At 37.7% G+C, this 18,629-nt stretch overlaps 1 protein-coding gene across 3 annotated transcripts in view; it reads left to right on the top strand.

Moving 5' to 3' along the window:
- Positions 1–18,629, top strand: part of EML4 (EMAP like 4) — a 168,411-nt gene that overhangs the window by 95,082 nt on the left and 54,700 nt on the right. For all 3 annotated transcript variants that reach the window (XM_075496313.1, XM_075496312.1, XM_075496311.1), the window contains 3 exons: positions 9,099–9,228; positions 14,871–15,044; positions 17,173–17,301. In XM_075496313.1, the coding sequence (XP_075352428.1) occupies positions 9,099–9,228; positions 14,871–15,044; positions 17,173–17,301 (433 nt within the window). The remainder of the gene's footprint in view (positions 1–9,098; positions 9,229–14,870; positions 15,045–17,172; positions 17,302–18,629) is intronic.

The raw sequence follows: 18,629 nt of genomic DNA, 5'->3' as shown, positions 1-18,629 counted from the left end.
TTGTATTCCTCCAAAACTCTTTTTGGTGTTTGTAATCCTGTCAAGAATCTGGATTTCTGCATTACAACAATTGCAGTTTCATGGTAAATATTATAGGGAGGTTTTCTTAAAAAAAAAAAAAAAAAGCTGTGATTTTGATTCCCAGAAGTATTTGTCTCTACAGCAGCCCTTAAATACATGCTAACATAAATAATGAGCAAAGGGAATAGATGTGCATATATTTCTGAATACATTGAGAGAGATGTGTTTAATTTGAAGTATGGCAACACAGTGAGATAAATACGTTTAAACTGAATTTACAAGAATCATAGTACCGGAAAAAGCCAACTTGAATCTTTCCATCAAACAAAAGAGTTTTAATCTGAGTAAGAGACAATATCTAACCTAGTTTGAAGGAGTCTTTGCTACTTGTTGCTGAAATGAATTTTCTAAAACTTCTCGATTTTTTTTCTTGTTGCCACCTAAGCAGTGTCTTTGACGAGAGGTTTTTCATAGGCTAAAAATAAGTGTTGTGAACAGACTGTGAATCATGCTGAAAGGGACAAATCTCAATCACTTTTTCACTGATCTTTCTCATTCTGAAGTTGATGGCCCAACTTCGTGCAGAAGGAGGTCTCTTCATCCTTAGTGTTAGTTTGTCTGCATTGCATATCTGGTGAGCTAATTCTGTTCTTATTTTTCTTATCCCTTTATTTTAGATTGACAGATTGAATCAACCATAGCTGAAGCTAAAATTTTTTGCATTATCCTTGCAGTCTTTGTTTTTCTTTTTTCCTACATTTCTGTTGCATGCTTATTTTGAACTTAGTCCAGTCTTCAGTGAAAAAAATCACATGGGCATGGCTAGATTTTTATTTCTAACCCATGGGCTAGCAGTCAGGACGTTACTACCTATGATTTTGTCTGTCTAGCCCTGCCTCGGAAGCAAGCTGCTCTTCATAGAGGGATAGGTGATTTGCAAACTGTATGAGATAAGCTAAAGGGTGAGATTTTTTAGCTACTTTAGTGCCTCCTAGTAAAGCATGAAGTGGAGATAACTGTATAAGGGAAATACCTCTAGTAGGGATCGCAACAGAATTAGCACTTGCCTATTATTGCACAGCGAAAAGCAGACTGGGGGTGTTTGCATGTGGCTTGTTTTCCTCTTTATTTCTCAATGGAAAGTTATTCTAAATAGAGAAAATCTTTTCAAAACAAAAAGGCTACGATAGTACTTCTCCATCTCTGCACACAGCTAAGAATAACTACACAAAGGAGAAATTACCAGGTCCAAAGATAGCGTTGAGGATTAGAAATGTGAAAGGGCTTGATTAGGGAACAGGTCCCCAGCAGCTACAGCGTTTGGGGGATTGTAGTGTGTGGGTGCATTTGTGTTTGGTTTTGTTTTCCCCCCTTTCTTTCTATCTTTCTTTTTCTCTTTCTTTTCTTTTTTAATAGATGGCTTGGTAAGAAGAATTTCTTTGGTGAGAAGTTCTTTGCTTTTGGCAGCTCTGCACTCTTGTTGCCACATGTCTCTGCTGTTGATGCATGATTGATGCTGTTAACATTCACAAAAAGTTCCAAAAACAAAGATTACCTGGACACTGAAGAAAAGGAAAGCATAAAGCAGTCTGGTACTTGCAGCTGCCAGCAAGATAGATTGGCTCACAGCTGGTGCCTGGTAAACCTATTAAAATCTTCCAGGGTGTCAAAATGTGTGTAACAGGAGAATTCATCCCTCAGGCTCTGGGTGTGGAGACAAGTTTGTGGCACACAATGGCACCAGTAAAATATCTCAGACTAATCAAGTCACTGGGGTATGAGCTCCTGCCTGAAAAAGTGGCCATCTACCAGAAAGTACATCTGATGTCTGCCCGTAGAGAAACAAAGAGTTCATGTCCTTTTTCTGGACTCGGAAGTAATGAGGAGGCTTGTCACAGGTTGAACCTTTGGAGGAACATTTCTTATTGCTTGGATGAGAGTTGATATCAAATAACTCATATGCAAATTCAACTCTCAAAGTGAAATTGAAGCAGTGGATGGCAGTTTGCAGAGAGGGTCTCCCATGACAATGCAGGTTGGCAGACTGAGAGGCATTTATTTTACTTAAAGCAGTGATCTTGGGGACCTGCAAAAGCAGCTATGTACTCGAAATGCGGATTGAAGTTTTTTTCTTTTTCCTCCTTTGTGCAGTGGATTTTTATAATAGGAACCCAGAGAGTTTTCCTTGCTGCTTTCCTGCTCCCTTCTCTCATGTGAAATAGTGTGTCTCTTCAATAAGAAAAATCTTAAGTAGTATCTTGCATCAAATTCCATCTCACAGAATCACAGAATCGAATAGGTTGGAAAAGACCTTTAAGATCATCAAGTCCAACCGTATTCATTGCAGTAACGTAAGCAAAGCACTTCAGATGTAATTTTTACCTTATCTCAACAATAGTTTCGTTTCAATAACATTAAGTAATTTTGTTTTATATTAACAAAAATTGACTTCAGGTGTTTAGCAAGCCTCATTAATGACAGCATAAGATAGACTTGCAGTTGTGGTTTTAGTCTTAATACATTTTAATGTGCAGAATTGTTCTAATAACTGGGTACATGTTAATGTTGTCTAATCAGTAGATGTTAAAGGAACAGAAAATAGAAGTATAGATAGGAAAATGCTTATGGTAGAGGTAGGATACAGGCTCTTATCCACGATATTAAAACTAACCTGGCAAGCTTGTACGTGTGTCATTATACTCGTGGGAATAGTCCAATTGAAGTCTGCAGGCTGTATGCTCGTGTAACAAATAATGATACTCTTGCGGTCTTAATGGATTTTCCAGGTATTGGTTGTAGTGCCATCTGTTCTTTCTGCATTGAAATTATTTTTTCTGCATTTCTTCCCCATTTTTTCCTATATCCTCCTCTGTCTTCTGTAATATTTTCTTTCTCTTCTGTTATACTTACTATTCTTTATGTTCTTCATATATTTTCCTTTATTCAAAGAATTTGGATCTAGAGGGCATTAATGAACTAAGGGTCACGAACCAGCTAAACCAAGTTTAAGGAAAGAGAACTGAAGAAGAAGAAAGTTCTTTTTTTTTTTTTTAACTTCTGTAACCTAATAATCTCGTTCATTGGAGAAGATGTTCAGAGCATTGTAGAGGAATGTTTTTCAGTTGTGGTGATAAGTGTCCTTATTCTTTTTCCATATGCTTCTTACAGTTTTGGATATGTTTTGTGCATTTGTGTGCTTTTTTTAGAACAGCGTGGGCAAATTCTCCTGAGCGGTACTCTGCTGTTCTCCATGATGCTTCTCAAACTAAGAATTGCAATGTTGGAAGAGTTAAATGGTGCCACTCAGTTTTTCAAATAAAACCTGCTTGTTGTTTATAACACTTGAGTAGCTCTTTAATCACTGTTTGCCAGAGTATATCAAATTGTTTCAGATTACCATAGTTAAAATTTTATTTCCTCTGCTTGGATATAGCTCATTTGGCAGTTGGTTGTGGAAGTAGATGGTGCCTCTGGGAAAGTATAGCAAAACAGTAAGATGGTAGGGAGGGAGGAGGTTTTCCTCCTTTGTGCAGTGGATTTTTATAATAGGAACCCAGGGCTGTGTGGTTTGAATAAGCAATTGGCTGTCCCATGCCAAAGATTTCTTCAGTTTCCCTGGGTAGTAGATCTTAAAATACCTGCCCAAAGAGCCAACTGTCAGAGCAGGGGCATGGCTCCCCTAGACTCTTAAGAGCATAACACCTGAAAAACTAGTTTTATGTCTCTAGGAGGATCAGTTATAGTTAGAAATGTATGCGTTGACAGGGTAAGTCACTAGCTCTAAAAATTTGTAGGAAATCTCTAAATAAATATTCAATTATTCTTAACATTGTAGTTAATTTATCTACCTGTTGGGAGATATTCACTTGCATCTCAAGATGTTTATGCATTAGCTATACATTGTCAAACTGTTGCACGTTAATATGCCTCTGTTCAGATAATTCTTTTCCTTTTAATAGGAAATGACAAATAATACATGTTTAATAGCCAATTGCTAGTTGAGATTTGTGAAATTGGGCTTCAATAAAAAAAGTATAAAAAGCATCTGATTTTTTTTCAAGTAGATATAATTGTTGTAAGAATAATAAAGTTTGTCAAAACTTCATTTTGTCTTAAAATTGAATTATTAAACAAGTAGTATAACCCATAGGTAGGCAACGGAATTATTTTTTCTTGGTTAATGTTGGTCATTATTTGAGAACTAGTATCTCGTCCTGACCTGTAATGTTTCTCATGTGATAGACTAAGAGAACATTTTTTCTGCTTAAGAAGTCTCAATCAGAATTGGACCCTTACTACATAAGTGAAGTAGTTGAATAAAACAAAATACTGAAGAAAATTTTCCCCTACCCTTCAGAATATGGTACTCTTTTTGAAAAGAGTTTTAGCGCTTCCAAGCTATTTCTTTGCCAGCATATTCCATGAGCTGAGGGACTGACATCCCTTGAATCAGCTTTAGTACAATTTATTGTAACATCTTGAAGCAAGTTTAGGATTTGTCATAATTTCTAGTTCACTTTGGTGTCTTTATTTTAGGAAGGAAGTGCAGATAAAATCTTATATTCTGCTACACTTAGAACTATTTCAGTCTGTTTTTCTGTGGCTCACCTGTGTGGGTTCTCTGGTGACTAATAGTGTGGTTGAACACACATTGTACACTTCTCTAGTGACAGTACTAAATTGGGTTTCTGTCCTTCCAGCCATCGGTTTTATTTGCACAAAACCCATAGACATGTAATACATTTGAAATATAGAAGTCTTTGTCAAGTTTGGCTGAGAATGAAGTATTCTAAGGTTGCTGAAGGACTTGGATATTGTATGCCTTATTGTAAAAAAAAAAAAAAGTGTAAGTAAATCCTTTTTTTTGTAACATGTAATTTGTTGAGCTTTTTGTTTTAAATCCACTGGTATGAAATGTCCAGAGAAGCTATTTTAATGGAGCTGTAGCTACTTACTTTAAATTGAAATTACCTGAAGAAGAGAAAGAAGGGTTTGGATTTTCTTTGGAAGAAAGGCAGTTTACTTGTCAGGGTATCAGCAAATACAAAGATATTAAGCAAATCGTTGTTCCAGTTAACACAAGTAATAACATAATGAATACATTTTAACAAAAAAAAAAACCCTGTAACTTTTCTGTTTGGGCAAAAGAAGTGAATTACTAACTGATCCTCAGCTCTAGTACCTTATATGTATGTTTGGAAAGAAAAGCTATCATGTTATCACAGGACACACATTTTCAAAACTTACCACTGTCTCTTACAGCTTGGCTTCAGTTTTTCCCCAGTTAGCTAATCAAGGCTGATAAAGAGTTAGAAATAGATTCTTGGTTTATTGTGGTCTGTTTTTTCTAATCCTACTTATCTTTCATTCACACACTTGTGTACTTGACAGATGTTAATGAAATGCTTCTTTTGAACTCAACAGATACTGTTCTATGAAAATTATCAGAACAGAGATGAATCCATTATCCATAAAAGACATTTTTTTACCACTTTGATCTCTGACAATTTGGCTTTAATCCTGCTCACCATACACGGGCTTTCATTTTATGTTCAGTTTATGTCTGGCTTTTGTTCCAAACTAACAGATAAAGCTGAGTGCTATTCAGTCTGAAAAATTTCAGACTGTTTATGCTAGCAGGTGATGTATGACATGATATTGGCAGAGATGTGCAATCCTAGTGCTGGGAGAACTCGGTTGTTTTAGTCTATTGATCTGGAATTTGTGTTCTCCTGTGCCGCTTTGTTATTTCCCAGGTCTCTGAAGCAAAGTTGCTTGACTGCTATGAAGGACTATCTCTGCAGTGAAGAAGGCTATAGCGTTGTTAATTTTTGACCTCTTTTGACTGTAGAGATGCCCTGGTTAAAAGTCATGGAGAGAGCTGTGTGGTTTGGGACTGGTGTGTTGGCTTCCCTGGGAAGATCCTGATTGTGTGTGTCTCACCCTGTGAGCAGCCAGGCTTCACTGCTGCACTGCCTGGGAAGTGCACAGGGCTTAAACTTGCACTTCCTTCTCACGGCTTAAAATTTAAATGCATTTTCTTTACATATAATTGCAGATGAATTGAATTTTTATTTTTTTTTCCCTTTAAAAAGAAGTATTCTAGAGGTTGCTTTTGAATATCTAGTTAAAATGGAATATATAGAGAGCCTGGAAGGGGGCTTGTTTCTTAGGGGTTTGGGGTTTTGGGGGGGGGGGGGGTGTTCAATGTTTTTGTTGGGGTTTACATTTTATTGCACATTGAATGCAGCACCTTCAACTGTGACTGACCAAGATTTTGTTCTGGAGTGTAAGAAAGCCTGATATATTTTTGACACTTGAAAAAAATCTGCCAATGCAGTTTTTCCTAGATCTTGATGTTTCAATCTGTGTCCAAATGTTTTGGTCATTTTTTCAAGAAATGAATGATTCAAGAGATCTGGGTTATGTGTAATTGTTAGTCATTTTACAAAAATTGTTTTAACTTTGATTCAAAAATCTTCATCTCAAACTTAATTTTGCGTGCTACTTGTTGAAATTGGGAATTACTCTGCAGATCTACCATCAACATCCACTTTACTGAAGAACAAATAACCCCAAAACAGCCATACATATCCTTGTTGTTTATTATTATTATTATTGCATTCATCATTGCGTGGAGCAGAGCACATTCCGGTCATGAGTATACACTGATGTACAGTTTTATTTGTAATCAGTTTTGTCCTTCGATGTAAGCAGGAACTAATGCTTTTCGTACTTAGTAGGGGGAATTCTTCTAGATACCACCACTGAACAAAATAGCAGTGTGCTCCTTGCTTGAGAAAACAGAGCAATTTTTTTTCCCCCATCTTATTAAGTTCTTATACCCTGCCTGTAGTACCGCTGTTCTTTACACTTTCCGCTGAATGCTTTCTCCGCCGTACTGAGAATTACCGCTATTATGTCTCCTGATGCACGTTTCTGGAAAGCTGTGCTAGTGCTGGTTGGAGAGGCATTGATCTATTACGATTAGCAGATGGAGATGTTAAGGTCATGTGCAGTTCAAGAGTGAATCATAGGCCTTGATATTATGCATCTCCACAAAGAAGATGATTTACTTTGTCACTGAAAATAAAAGAAGCTAATTTACAGGGTTCTGATACTAAAAGTGCTTTTTAAGCTCATGTGCTTTTGTTCTTGCATCTAAATTACACAGGGGGGTAAAAAATCTCTTGAGCTTTAGAGATTTTGTACAATATATTAACTTTCAAAATAAAATCTGTATTCCAAATGTGTATGTTGCAAATAAAACGGTCTCCAAGAAGTACCGGTTGGAAGGAATCACACTAAATTGATTTATGCAGAATTTAGGAAGAACAACAATGATCTTTGCAGTGTTTCTGTATTTAAGTGTGTCTTTACTTTCTTCAGATTTCCTTTATTCTCATTTCTGCCTGGGATATTCTGCATGCTCCTTTTGGCTTTCCTGATCTGAATTTCAGATGTGGCCACATGTTGCTTGGTGCGTTTGAAGCAGTATATGGTTAGCGCAGGTCAGCCCATTTCTACCTTCATCCAAATAGTTCTGAAATCTAATATTCCCTTGATGGGTATCTCTCGTATGTAAGTGCTTGTTTAAAATAAGAATTAATTTGCTCCTCAGCCTGCCTGAAAGAGCTGCAATGTGACAAATGGACCAAATGCTGGTATTGTTGAAATCGCATCTGTGTGAGTTTGCCCTCAGTGTGCAGAGCAGCCGATTCTCCCCGACTGCTTTTTTACTCCTCACTTTTATCTTCAATGTATGGCCTCATGCCTTATCTGTCTCGCACTATTCCAAGCCTGCCATGAACACAGACCTGTTATTTTCCTGTCAGTCGTGCCCTTCGTGCTTGTTGCTGAAGTCAGAGTGGCTGGACATCATGACCCCATAGATGCAGTAACAACTTGCTGTTTGTGAAATGGGGATGTGGCACAGAGATGGGGTCAAAAGTGACTGCTGATTTTTGGATGCTTAATGTGAGATTAGCCCAGGGATTTTTTCAGGGCATGTAATGCTTCAGAGGGGAAAAGCACAAACTTAGCACTCGAGGGGAGGAGGGGGCAGAACTCTTTTCCAAATAAGACCTTAGAAATAAGACGGGCACACAAAAAAGGAGACACACACAATTAGTGGGAAAGGGTGAAATGTCAGATTTGAGTAAAATGCCTTGTATTTCACTGATGGTCTGTGGCCAAGGCAGGTCTGAGAGCTGATTGCCAGGATAGCTTTCAGCTCTTTAAATAGAAGACCCTTCGCTCCCCCCGTCTTCCTTGCAGTCCCCTCCCACATTCACTGCATAGTTTCAAACTTCTGCAATGAGTGAAGTGGGCATCTGACAGACAACAGCCTTCTTCACATATACAGTCATGATTCATCCCTGGAGGGAGTCTGTAATGTTCACTGGATGCGGCAGATGTTCTACAGAGTAAACTATATCGGAAACTTAATAACTATACCATAGTGCATATACTCAAAGGTCGACATGTTTTTAAGATGGAAGGAGCAGCGGAAAACAAGCTGAAAAACTTGATTTTTGAATCCTTAGAATCGCAACCCTTAAATAACTTAATAATTCTTTCAGTATAGAGAGGGTTTCTGTCTAGGACATCTTTGAACTTTAGGAAAAAACCAAATTGAAAGCAACAAACCTCATGTGGTATTATCTGAGCTGTGATGGTTTTGAACAACAGAGTTGAAATAATCAGATCTGCTTTCCCACAGCTGTTGGAGCTACCAGCTTCCCAAGGCTAGCCGTAATCTATAATTCTCCCGTGGATCACAACTGGAAAGAGATGTGGCATGTCACTGAATTAAAGTATTTGTTGGCAGCATGGCAGTAGAGAAGCTGACCCCTATCAGAGCATATTCTTGCCTTAGTGTCCCAGGTCTTCCATCTCCAGCTGCCTAGGTTAAGGCTTTCATGAATGTATGTCGCTGGATATAGGCTAGATGGTTGTCCTGAATGCTGGGGCTGCTGCCATCTGATACCAGGTCCACATCCGAGAGCTTTTTTTTTTTCAGATGGATCTTTGGATACAGCTGTAAAACCTTGTGTTCTTCAATATTTTTTTTCTAGGTCAGCCAAGCCTTCGAGAAGCAATCTCGATGTCCTGTATAACTAATGGGAGTACAGGAAGCAGGAAAACAAGCCACAGTTCCTCTGTTTCTGTTGCCAGAAAAGAAACTCTTTCATCTGCTGCAAAAAGGTACCGACTTGTTATTAAAATTGAAATTACATTTGGGAGGGGGAACAAACTGAGGAAGAGTTTGATTTTTTTGCCTCTGCATGACCCTCAGCAGAGCTTCCTGAAGTCTAGTAAGGCACAAATAAACTTTGGAGATGTATCATGTTGTTGGGCTGCTTACAGCAGCGTTCTAAAAAGAATTCATAAATGGACAGTATTTCTATAGTGTATAGTGTCCAAAATGCATTCTCACGAAGGGACAGAATGGGCAAATGTATTTCCAATACAAATGGAAACTTTTTCCTTCTGGTATTCATCTGCATCTTTATTTTTTTTTTCAAGGAAGTTAAAGGACAAAACTGACTCCATTGTCTGGAGTGTAAATGGTAGGCAATAGCAAAATAGCTATGAAACAATAGTGAATTGTGTAAGATGAAAGTTTACATTTTTGTGTAGAAAATCTTAACCCAAAATATGGCTACTTTGTCTTTATGAAGAATATCTCTATCAGATCTGAAATGTGTAGAAATAACAGTGCTTGAGTATTTGTAAGTTAAATGAGCCTAGCGCCAAACAATAGCTTTTTTCCCTCCATGTAATGGTTTCAGCTGCATACAGTAAACAAAGTATTTGTATAACTACTTTCTTCTGTGGGTCTGTTAGATAGTGATTACATGGCTTCTTTAATCAATACGTTTTGCACCTATTCCTATTTGTTGGGAAGAACAGCCTGCCAGATACAGCCACAGGACAGAGAATACCCTAATGTATAACTGGTAAATTATGTGAACAAATTCTTGGCCTCTGTAGAGTACTCTGGTAACTCCAGTGGCTAGTTTATCTTCTAGTGTGGATAAATACTCTGCTATACAACAAGACAAGGAAATTATATACTTCAGGGAGTAAAAATGCTGTATGCAAATATGCAAATATAAACTGTATGAGAACAAACCAGAAAAAGCTTTAATGCCCTTTGGAATTTGGAAGGCAAGGGTAATGCCCTGCTCTTCGCTCTTCTCCATTGTGTAGCATTACATATCTTTCTTTTTTTTGAATCCTTATGTTTACTTTTCAACAATAAATCAGAAACTGATCACTGTATGTCTCTATCTGCTAGCGTGACAAGCACTGGGACAAAAGACATTCCTGCAGGAAGGTATTTCTTAGTTAGCACTTTTCCATTAATCTTACCCCTGTGGCTCTTGGCACTTTGATGAGAGCCAGTCCGGTTCCCGTGGTGTTCAGCTTGCATTTGCACTGAATCACCTTCTTGATTCATTGGCTGCTCAACACTTGACTACAGAAGAAGAGCAGAGTGGAGTGGCCAGCATCCCTGTCATCTGAGTTAAGGTCTTTAAAAGGAGACCTGAATAGGCCAAAAGAGGAAAGACTGAATATGCAGAGGGCAGCTCTCCCCAGGCACCCAAATAACGGTCCAGGGGAGGTTTTGGTGCTTCCAATGCATCTGAAGATAATGACTCCCTTCTTCAAGGCTTGTTTTAGGAAGGCTTAAGTCCCTTCTTTAGTTACCTTTTCAGCAGTTCCTTTCACTCTCCTGTCTTTATACACTTCCATGAAATTTGTTTGGTATTTGGAAGAAAATAGACTTGGCCTTTTGTAAAAGTACCAGCTCAAGAAAGGTGAAAGAAAATGTCAAATCTCAGGCTTTGTGGGTTTTTTTTTAACAGCAGCAAAACTGTTCAGTACCAAATAGTGTTCCTAGTAGGAGACGTAAGTGAATGTCAACAGTAATCCCATTTCCTTAAAGTTAGGGTAAACATGTCTATTTCTAACATTCTTGTCATGATTGAAAAGGAGGGAGGCCAAAGGAGAATATCAGCTGGTCATGGGATGCTTCACGCCAAATTGTCCAGGCTTTTCTTCAGGCTGGAGGTTGAACTGGTGCAGCAGGTGGACATGATCATCTGTTGATGTAGAATTACACTTTGGTTACCAAACAGCCCCCACAACCTGCCTATAGCTTTTCATGTTCTAAATATATGTAGCCATACATCTAGTCACAAATAACAGAAGACCTGCTTCTGTCCAAACTGTTACTGTTGTTGAAATTTAGTGTCTGTATTTTGTGCAGTCTTAGTATTGTACATTTCTGGGGCTCTGGCCTCTGTAGATGTGCCATCTCTGAGAATTTCTTCTGTTTCATTTCCTGGACTGTTTAATCCTTGTTCCACCAACTTGAACACTGAGATCATGGAGATGATCTGATGGCTCAGTAGCTGCACAGCAGCAGCACGTCTCATTTCAACAAAGGTATGCTGAAATATCAGCTGTTGCTAAAACCAGAACCCAGGAATGTACCACGAATAACAGGTAGATGATGTCCCATTGACAGAGGTGAAGTCACATACACATTGGGAAATTTTCAGCCCTGTAGTCTGGTACTGACTTGTGAAACACTTTAGAACGAAACACATGCTGGATACCTTGTGTTATCACTAGAGTTGGAAAGAGGTTTGTACTTTGTAGTGCAGGTGACTATCACAAAGGCCTGCTTGATCATTTTCCTTAGGACTAAACACTCTTCTGAAAACGGTTTCTGGTAAGAATAGTCTTCGTGTTTCAGAATGACCACCCTCCACGGTAGTTGCCAATGTGTTGTGGTCCAAAGGATGAAACACTGTGTTAAGTGAAATTAGAGAATCTGCAAAATTAGGACAGATAGTATTAGATCTCAACTACTCACGTGTAGACCGAAGAAATGTCTCATCAAGTTGGGATTTGGAAAGAATTTTTGGATGCATTAAATGACTGCTTCCCAGAATAACTAGTCTTTAGAAACCCACAAGAAAAGGTGCTGTTCTTGATTTGGTTTCAGTTGTTGCAGAAGACCTAGTTCAAGAGGTATTAGTGGGAGAGCCGCTCTGTAATAGCAGTCGTAATACAATTAAGATGAAGATTTTAGCAGGACAGAGCAAACCAAATAAATTCAGCACAAAGATATTCAATACCAAGTGTGCCACATATCTACGTAATTTACTTTCACATTAAAACTGCAGTCAAAAAAAGAAGCCCACTTGCAATCTGGTGGTAGATAAAAGTACTGTGTTGGCACCCAAGGTATACCTTGTGCTGCAACTCAGAGAAACCAGAGTGGTCTAGTGATTCTCATGGCCCAACAGAGAAGTTAAGGAGTGAATCTAATGGCAAAGGTGTGAAATGGATAGTCCACAGCTGACAAGCTCGGTAAAGCCATTGAAGAGATTGCCACACTGAACCTGTGGTTTCTAGGAGATGGATCAGATGAGCTAAATGAGTTTGGGTAAGAACATAGAAAATATGAGACCGAATTGATAAGTTAGATAATATACCACTGTCAGTAGGTGGCATTCACTTGGGCGTGCTGGAGGAACACAGAGGTGAATTGCAGGATTGCTGGTGTGTCATTGTAAACGGGATATTACAAAAAGTATGGGGAAAGGGACTGCAGGTAATAACCTCACTGATGAGCTCTTTCATTCCACCATCAGAGACAGAATGTGGTGCCAGGTGAGCCATTGTTCTGACCAAGTAGGACCATTCTTTGTAGGCTTGCAAGCTGGAGTTACAGAAGTCATTACGTTTGTGTATTCTCTCTCCTCCTTCGTCCCTTATCTCTTTTACTATTATTAGACTATTTTGAAATCCCCAAGTAGAGGGAAAGGGAAGATTGGAAGCATGTCTTCCTGAAAGATGATTTCTTTAAAAAAAAAGAGGTCTGTCCTAGTAGATGGGCTTCGTTATGAGAAATCCTGCGTTTGTGGGAGAATGAATGCAGAGGTCTATGAGTGTACCTGTTGGAACAGGAACAGAGAGACTCTTGTTTTCTTTAGTGACCAGGGATTCTGAGAATTTATGTCACTCTACTGCATTTCACTATACTGCATTTCAGACTGCAAAAAGATTATGATTGTGTAGTGTGCTTTTGCATCCAGCAATGCAAGCTAAATCTTCTGGTTAAAAAAATAATAATAATAATTTTTATGCTTCTAGTTAATTAAGGACTTCTGGCTATAAATTATTAACCAAAACCCCACAGTTCTTCAAGCTTTGTTCTCTGTGATGACATATATGCCTTCAAGAAATGTGAAAGCTCTTTCTGTTTTGTTTTCATCTGTTTTTCGGAAAAGAAAATGTAACTTTGATGGATTATATTGACATCTTTAACTAGTTAATATGGTTTACAGAAGAAATCCTGAGTGATCCTTACAAATGTATTTTGGGTTTTATATTATTTTTTATGTTTTTACCTGTTCTTCAATGCTTCTTTGGAAGCATTGAGAAAAGTTGAACTCATAAATGTTGAGGGCTTTGTCTCAGCGGTAGGTGATATACTCTGATTGAAATAACAAATGAAGCAAAAGAGGGTCCTATGAATGTTGTATTAAAATTGGGGGCCCATTTTTATTCATTTATTTTGAATATTGTCTTACTGGTTTGTATTGTTTAGTGGGGAAAGGTAAATGGAAACACAAATAATTAAGGCTATACAAGGGTTTGGGGATTGAATTGGTGTGAAGGAATAGAAATCTGGATTCTCCCCTTCAGAAAGATACCATTTCTTTTTTACTTTGCAGGTTATTTTGAACCAAAAAGAAAAATCTTTCTTTTTCCTTTTTAGCCGGTGTTTGTATCTTGCTTTGTTTATTCACTGAGAAATTTATCTTGGAAGATTTTTTTTTTTAAATTGTAAAAAAAAAAATAGGCCGTGTACTACAGAATAATCTTCTCTTTTAGGTCCTGCTATTATTTGTGTGATTCAGTATATTGCAAAGCATGCTATTTTATAAAGAGCCTTTTAACTGATCTTTCTGTTTACTTAGTGGGCCTTTGGTTAGGTTCTTAATGAATTTAAGGTTCTTAATGACATGTGTTTAAAGCTGTTTCAAATGTTAATCTAATAAGTACAGCACTATGGAAATAAAGATGTATTCTTAGCTGTCGTTTACTGAAGGCATTAAAGAAGTGGCAAGACAGTCTGATGTTAGTCAACTAAGATCAAAACAGCAATGAGTTTTCAGGGATGATTTCCTTTGAACTCTGGTGCAGCCAGGGAGAGCCAAGGGACCAGCAACAGCATTTCACTCTTTCGGTGACAGCGCAAAGATAAGCGGTACCATGCACGGCCAGAAATACAGAGGGAGGGGTATAGTTTTCATGGGGGGCTTAAGCTAATCGGAGATAGTGCAAGTCACACTCCTGCCTTTCACTTGCACTGAGCCTTGGCTGGCAGCATGGTAAGGTAGTCAAGTGAGCTGAACCAGAGGATGTTTTTTTTCTGAGGAACGGCAGACTTGTGGTGCATCAACTTGTGTCAGCTTTGAATGCTGCAGAAGCACCTGTGAATGAAGGACATACTCAAATCAAAGTTGTATTCATTTTAGAGTCAGAGTAAACTTAGTACAACTACGCAGTAAAAATAAGTAAATAATCTTCCATGCCTCCCTCACCTTTTATTTTTGGAGCTTGTGAATAAATCTTATTTTAGCAAAACGCTAACCTGAAGAGGGTGAGCAAATAATCAAAGTGGTCTTTCAGTGATTATATATAGTAAGTTGTTACATGCTTCTCCCATCTTTTCACAGAGGGCATTTTCTCCCACCTTTTTAATTTATTTGCTTGTTCTCTTTTTTTTTTTCCCCCCTATGTTATACTTTATTTTACAGCGGTACAGAAAAAAAGAAGGAAAAACCTCCAGGACAGAAAGAAAAAAAAGAGGAATCTCATTCTAATGATCAAAGTCCACAAACTCAAGCATCACCTTCTCCCCAGCCCTCCTCACAGACTCTCCAAACACACAGGCAAACTCAAGAAAGCAAGAGTTCTGCTCCAGCTAAAAGGTTTTCACAGTACCACAGTACAGAACTAGAAAATGATTGTAATGATACTGAGTTCGTATTTGACAAGTCATGTGAAATAGTTCCAGTCTCATGATCAAGTTAAGAAATGTTTTAATTTTTTTTGTGCTAGAGAAGATGCATTCAACATGCATTGCAACAGACCAAATATGTAAAAATGCAATTTTTCTTTGAGTAGATTTTTAAGATTACAAAGTTGGTTGTTTTTTTTTTTTGTCTGTGATTGAAATCCTAATATGGTAGATTACCTCTAATCAGTCATTATTATAAAATATTTAACCATGACTCTGACTTGATCCTCTCAAAATACACTTCGTAGGTTTTGTCTGGCATAGCTGAATTGTGGAGTGTATTTTGCACATGGCCATTTACTACATCTCATAACAGCATTTGTTAAATACTAGTATCATTGCAACTCTTCCTTCACGAGTTTTTCTTCTCAAATTACTTTATAAAGTGACTGCAGTTTGGATTTTTTTTGCGGCCCTTCCCTTTTCAGTTCCTGCTGGGTTGAAGGGTGGTTCACTTTACTTTTATTCTGATTCTTTACATGAATGAAGTTCTGGTTTTACCAGTCATAGAACTGCTTGACTTGAGTGAATGTAGAAGTTTATTTAGGATTGCCTCTAAGTTCCCACTCATTTTAGTGGGAATTAGGCACAGAAAAAATGGTACTTTTTTTTTTTTTTTTTAAAAAAGGCTTTTTATAGTTAAGGAAATGGATTTTAAGATTTGGGTGATTCTTTCTGAGTTTCAAAACTATGCAGATCATTCTGTGGTTTCTTTTTTTTCTTTTTTCAGTTCATTGTCACCTTATTGTTTTGCAAGGAATGAAATTTTCTTTTACTGTTTGGCATTTAGGAGACTGAAACAAGCTCTTAAATAAATGAAATTTATTCTTCTGAAATTTACTGTAGTTCACAAGATTATGTTGTCTTGCATTGCTCGAATTCACAGCTCTAATAAATGTTTAAACTTTCACTTGACTGATGCATGTTATAACACTCCATAAAGGCTCTGTCTCCATGTCTTGCGCAAACTCTTAAGTTGTCTGAAGCCGAACTTGTGGCCTGTTCTTCTGCCTGGTATCTCACTGTAAAGATGTTTGTCTGAAGTCTCGCTTACTAATCTTTTGCAGTGTGGGGAAAAAAAGAAATGCCTTTTTTAGTCTCCTAATGGTTTAACTTGGTTTGATTAACTTGTTTGTCGCAGGACCTTTCAGCCTCTTGAGGTGCTGAGGAAGGAGCTTGCCATTTTTAAGGTTGCAGTTCAAGACTTACTCCTGTAAAAAGCATTTCTGACGGGATGAAGTATAATACTGTTAGCAGGACATATGCAGACTCTAAATCAGCTGGTTGAAGAATAATTTGAGCTAGATCACTTTTTAACATGTTTTCCATGATTAAGAAGTGCGTGAAACTAACGAACTAGTGACTGCAAAACTTGCAGGTTCCTGTTAGTGGAAATTGGCTACAATAAGATTGCTGAAAAATTATATCAGAATTCATGGATTTAATCGTCTGTATTATTTGGCCAAACCTAACTTGCCTTATTCAGGCAAGAAGTTTGCAGACATTTGTTTCGGAAAGATTAAAGCCATTAATGTGGTTTAGAATGTGCTATCTGCAAAACAGCCATATGAAACTGTAATCTGATAGAACTGTTCTGCCTCAGAAATCAGTATGTTAAAGCTGGTGAACAGTTAATCAGGGAAAAAAATTCTTCTTTTCTTTGTTACATTCTTAAGGGGGTTTTTTAATATAATTTATTCTTTAAGGCTAATATACTGTAGCCTCATTTTTTTCCACTTTTGTAATTCATTAGCAATATAGTAATGAAGTATAGAGTTATTTTGTTCAAGTATTTATGTAAGAGCATTTGGAAGTGGAAGGGAATGGATAAAACATTTGGCAACTGTCTTGCTCAATTGTTTTCATTCATCCAGTTAGAACTTTTTGACTAATCTTTTTTCCCTGTTTCATGCTTCAGCTTGAAGGAAGACCTAGCTCTGCTTTTGTCTCCTGCTGCTTGATCTGTCCGTTGCATACCAGTTCCAGTTATTGTTATGTTATTATCTTGTCATTTTAAAATATATTTTTGTTTCTTCTAGCATAAAGAAATCCTTGACTGCTGAAAAACCTCACAGTGCTTGGGAGAGTTCAGATGACAGTCGTAACAAGCTGCTGAGAGTAGCATCAACATCTAAATTAATATCAAAAGTGGCAAAGAATGCAGACAAGTATGTATCAGTTTGGTACATAAAAGCAAGTGAACTTTAGAGTCAGAATATTATGACATTGCATAATTTTAGTGAACTTATTTATGTATATGCTAAGACCATTTGCATCTTTGTTTTTACCAGGAGTAATTACTTGCATAACCTGCCAGTGTGGTGCCCCAGGTGCCTGTGGAATCTTAAAATTATTATAAAATGTGAATGCAGGATTTGGGTGTAAATATATTTTAATGTTGCCCATTTGGGTTAGCGGAATTATGCACTATGAGTTAAGATTTTTGGCTTAATGCCACTGTTGTGAAGCTTCCAACCAGTTTTTTCCTAATTAAAACTGATTTGAAAATCCAAGTGTATTTCCTTTAAGTTAATTTACTGGATTTGACATCGTATGTGTGTTTCTGAAGTAGACTGTAGTAATAAGAATATACTTTTATGATTTCAGGTAAGTGTCTCAAATTAACTGTTTAACAGGTTCCTGATTGCAGATTCTAGGTAATAGGCAGGGATCTTCTTTTCAGCTTCACCTTCAGTAGGTGATGTGCTGTAGCCCATCATTCCTCTCGTGCTCTTCTTCAGCAGCAGGTTTTCTCAGTTTGTGGCCTCCAGTGGAGGCCTCACCGGGGATGAATAGCACAGAGCAGTTACTTCTCCCACTCCTGTCAGCAAAGGGACAAGAGTTTGCTTTTTGCTGTAACTCCACATTGTTGACCCCTGTTGTGGTCCACTTATTGTCCTCAGTACTCTTTGCCAATTGGGCTTCCCACTTCGTATTCACACAGTTTCTTTTTTTGACTTTGTTGAAATTTTGCTGAATTTGTTGAAATTGTTGTGTTGACTTTCTGACTGACCCCTCTCCTATTTGCCGAGATCCCCCCAGTGTGCTGGCAGCTTTTCCCAGCTTGATGTCGTCTGCAGATTTCATACATCTGCTCGTTAATCTTCATTCAAATAGCCATTAACTGCTCCGAGGCAGAACTACCTCAAGACCCCTCCCACTATGACAAATAAAACTCTTCAGACCTTTCAGAGTAATTTCCAGTCTTTTTATGATCGTGTCTGTAGTGCTTTCCTTAGCTTGCATATAAGACTGTCGAATACATACTTATAGTCAAGAGCAGTGCAAGTGCATTCCTTCTTTCCTAGGACTGGGAAGAACAAAACCATCTTAAATTAATCTTGGGTGTGGATATCGGCACATTTACTAAAAGCGTTATGCTTATCCTGAAGAGTTCTGCAGAGCAGTGAAGTGCTGTGTGTGAGGGATTATGGGTTACATATTTTGAAAGTATTTCTTTTCCTTTTATAACTGGTTTTCACTGCTGGAATTTAAA

The sequence above is a fragment of the Mycteria americana genome, chromosome 3 (genome assembly GCF_035582795.1).
Source record: "Mycteria americana isolate JAX WOST 10 ecotype Jacksonville Zoo and Gardens chromosome 3, USCA_MyAme_1.0, whole genome shotgun sequence".
In the NCBI taxonomy this organism is placed as follows: domain Eukaryota; kingdom Metazoa; phylum Chordata; class Aves; order Ciconiiformes; family Ciconiidae; genus Mycteria; species Mycteria americana.
Note: the sequence above shows the minus strand (reverse complement) of the source record. Positions and strands in the feature narration are given on the sequence as shown.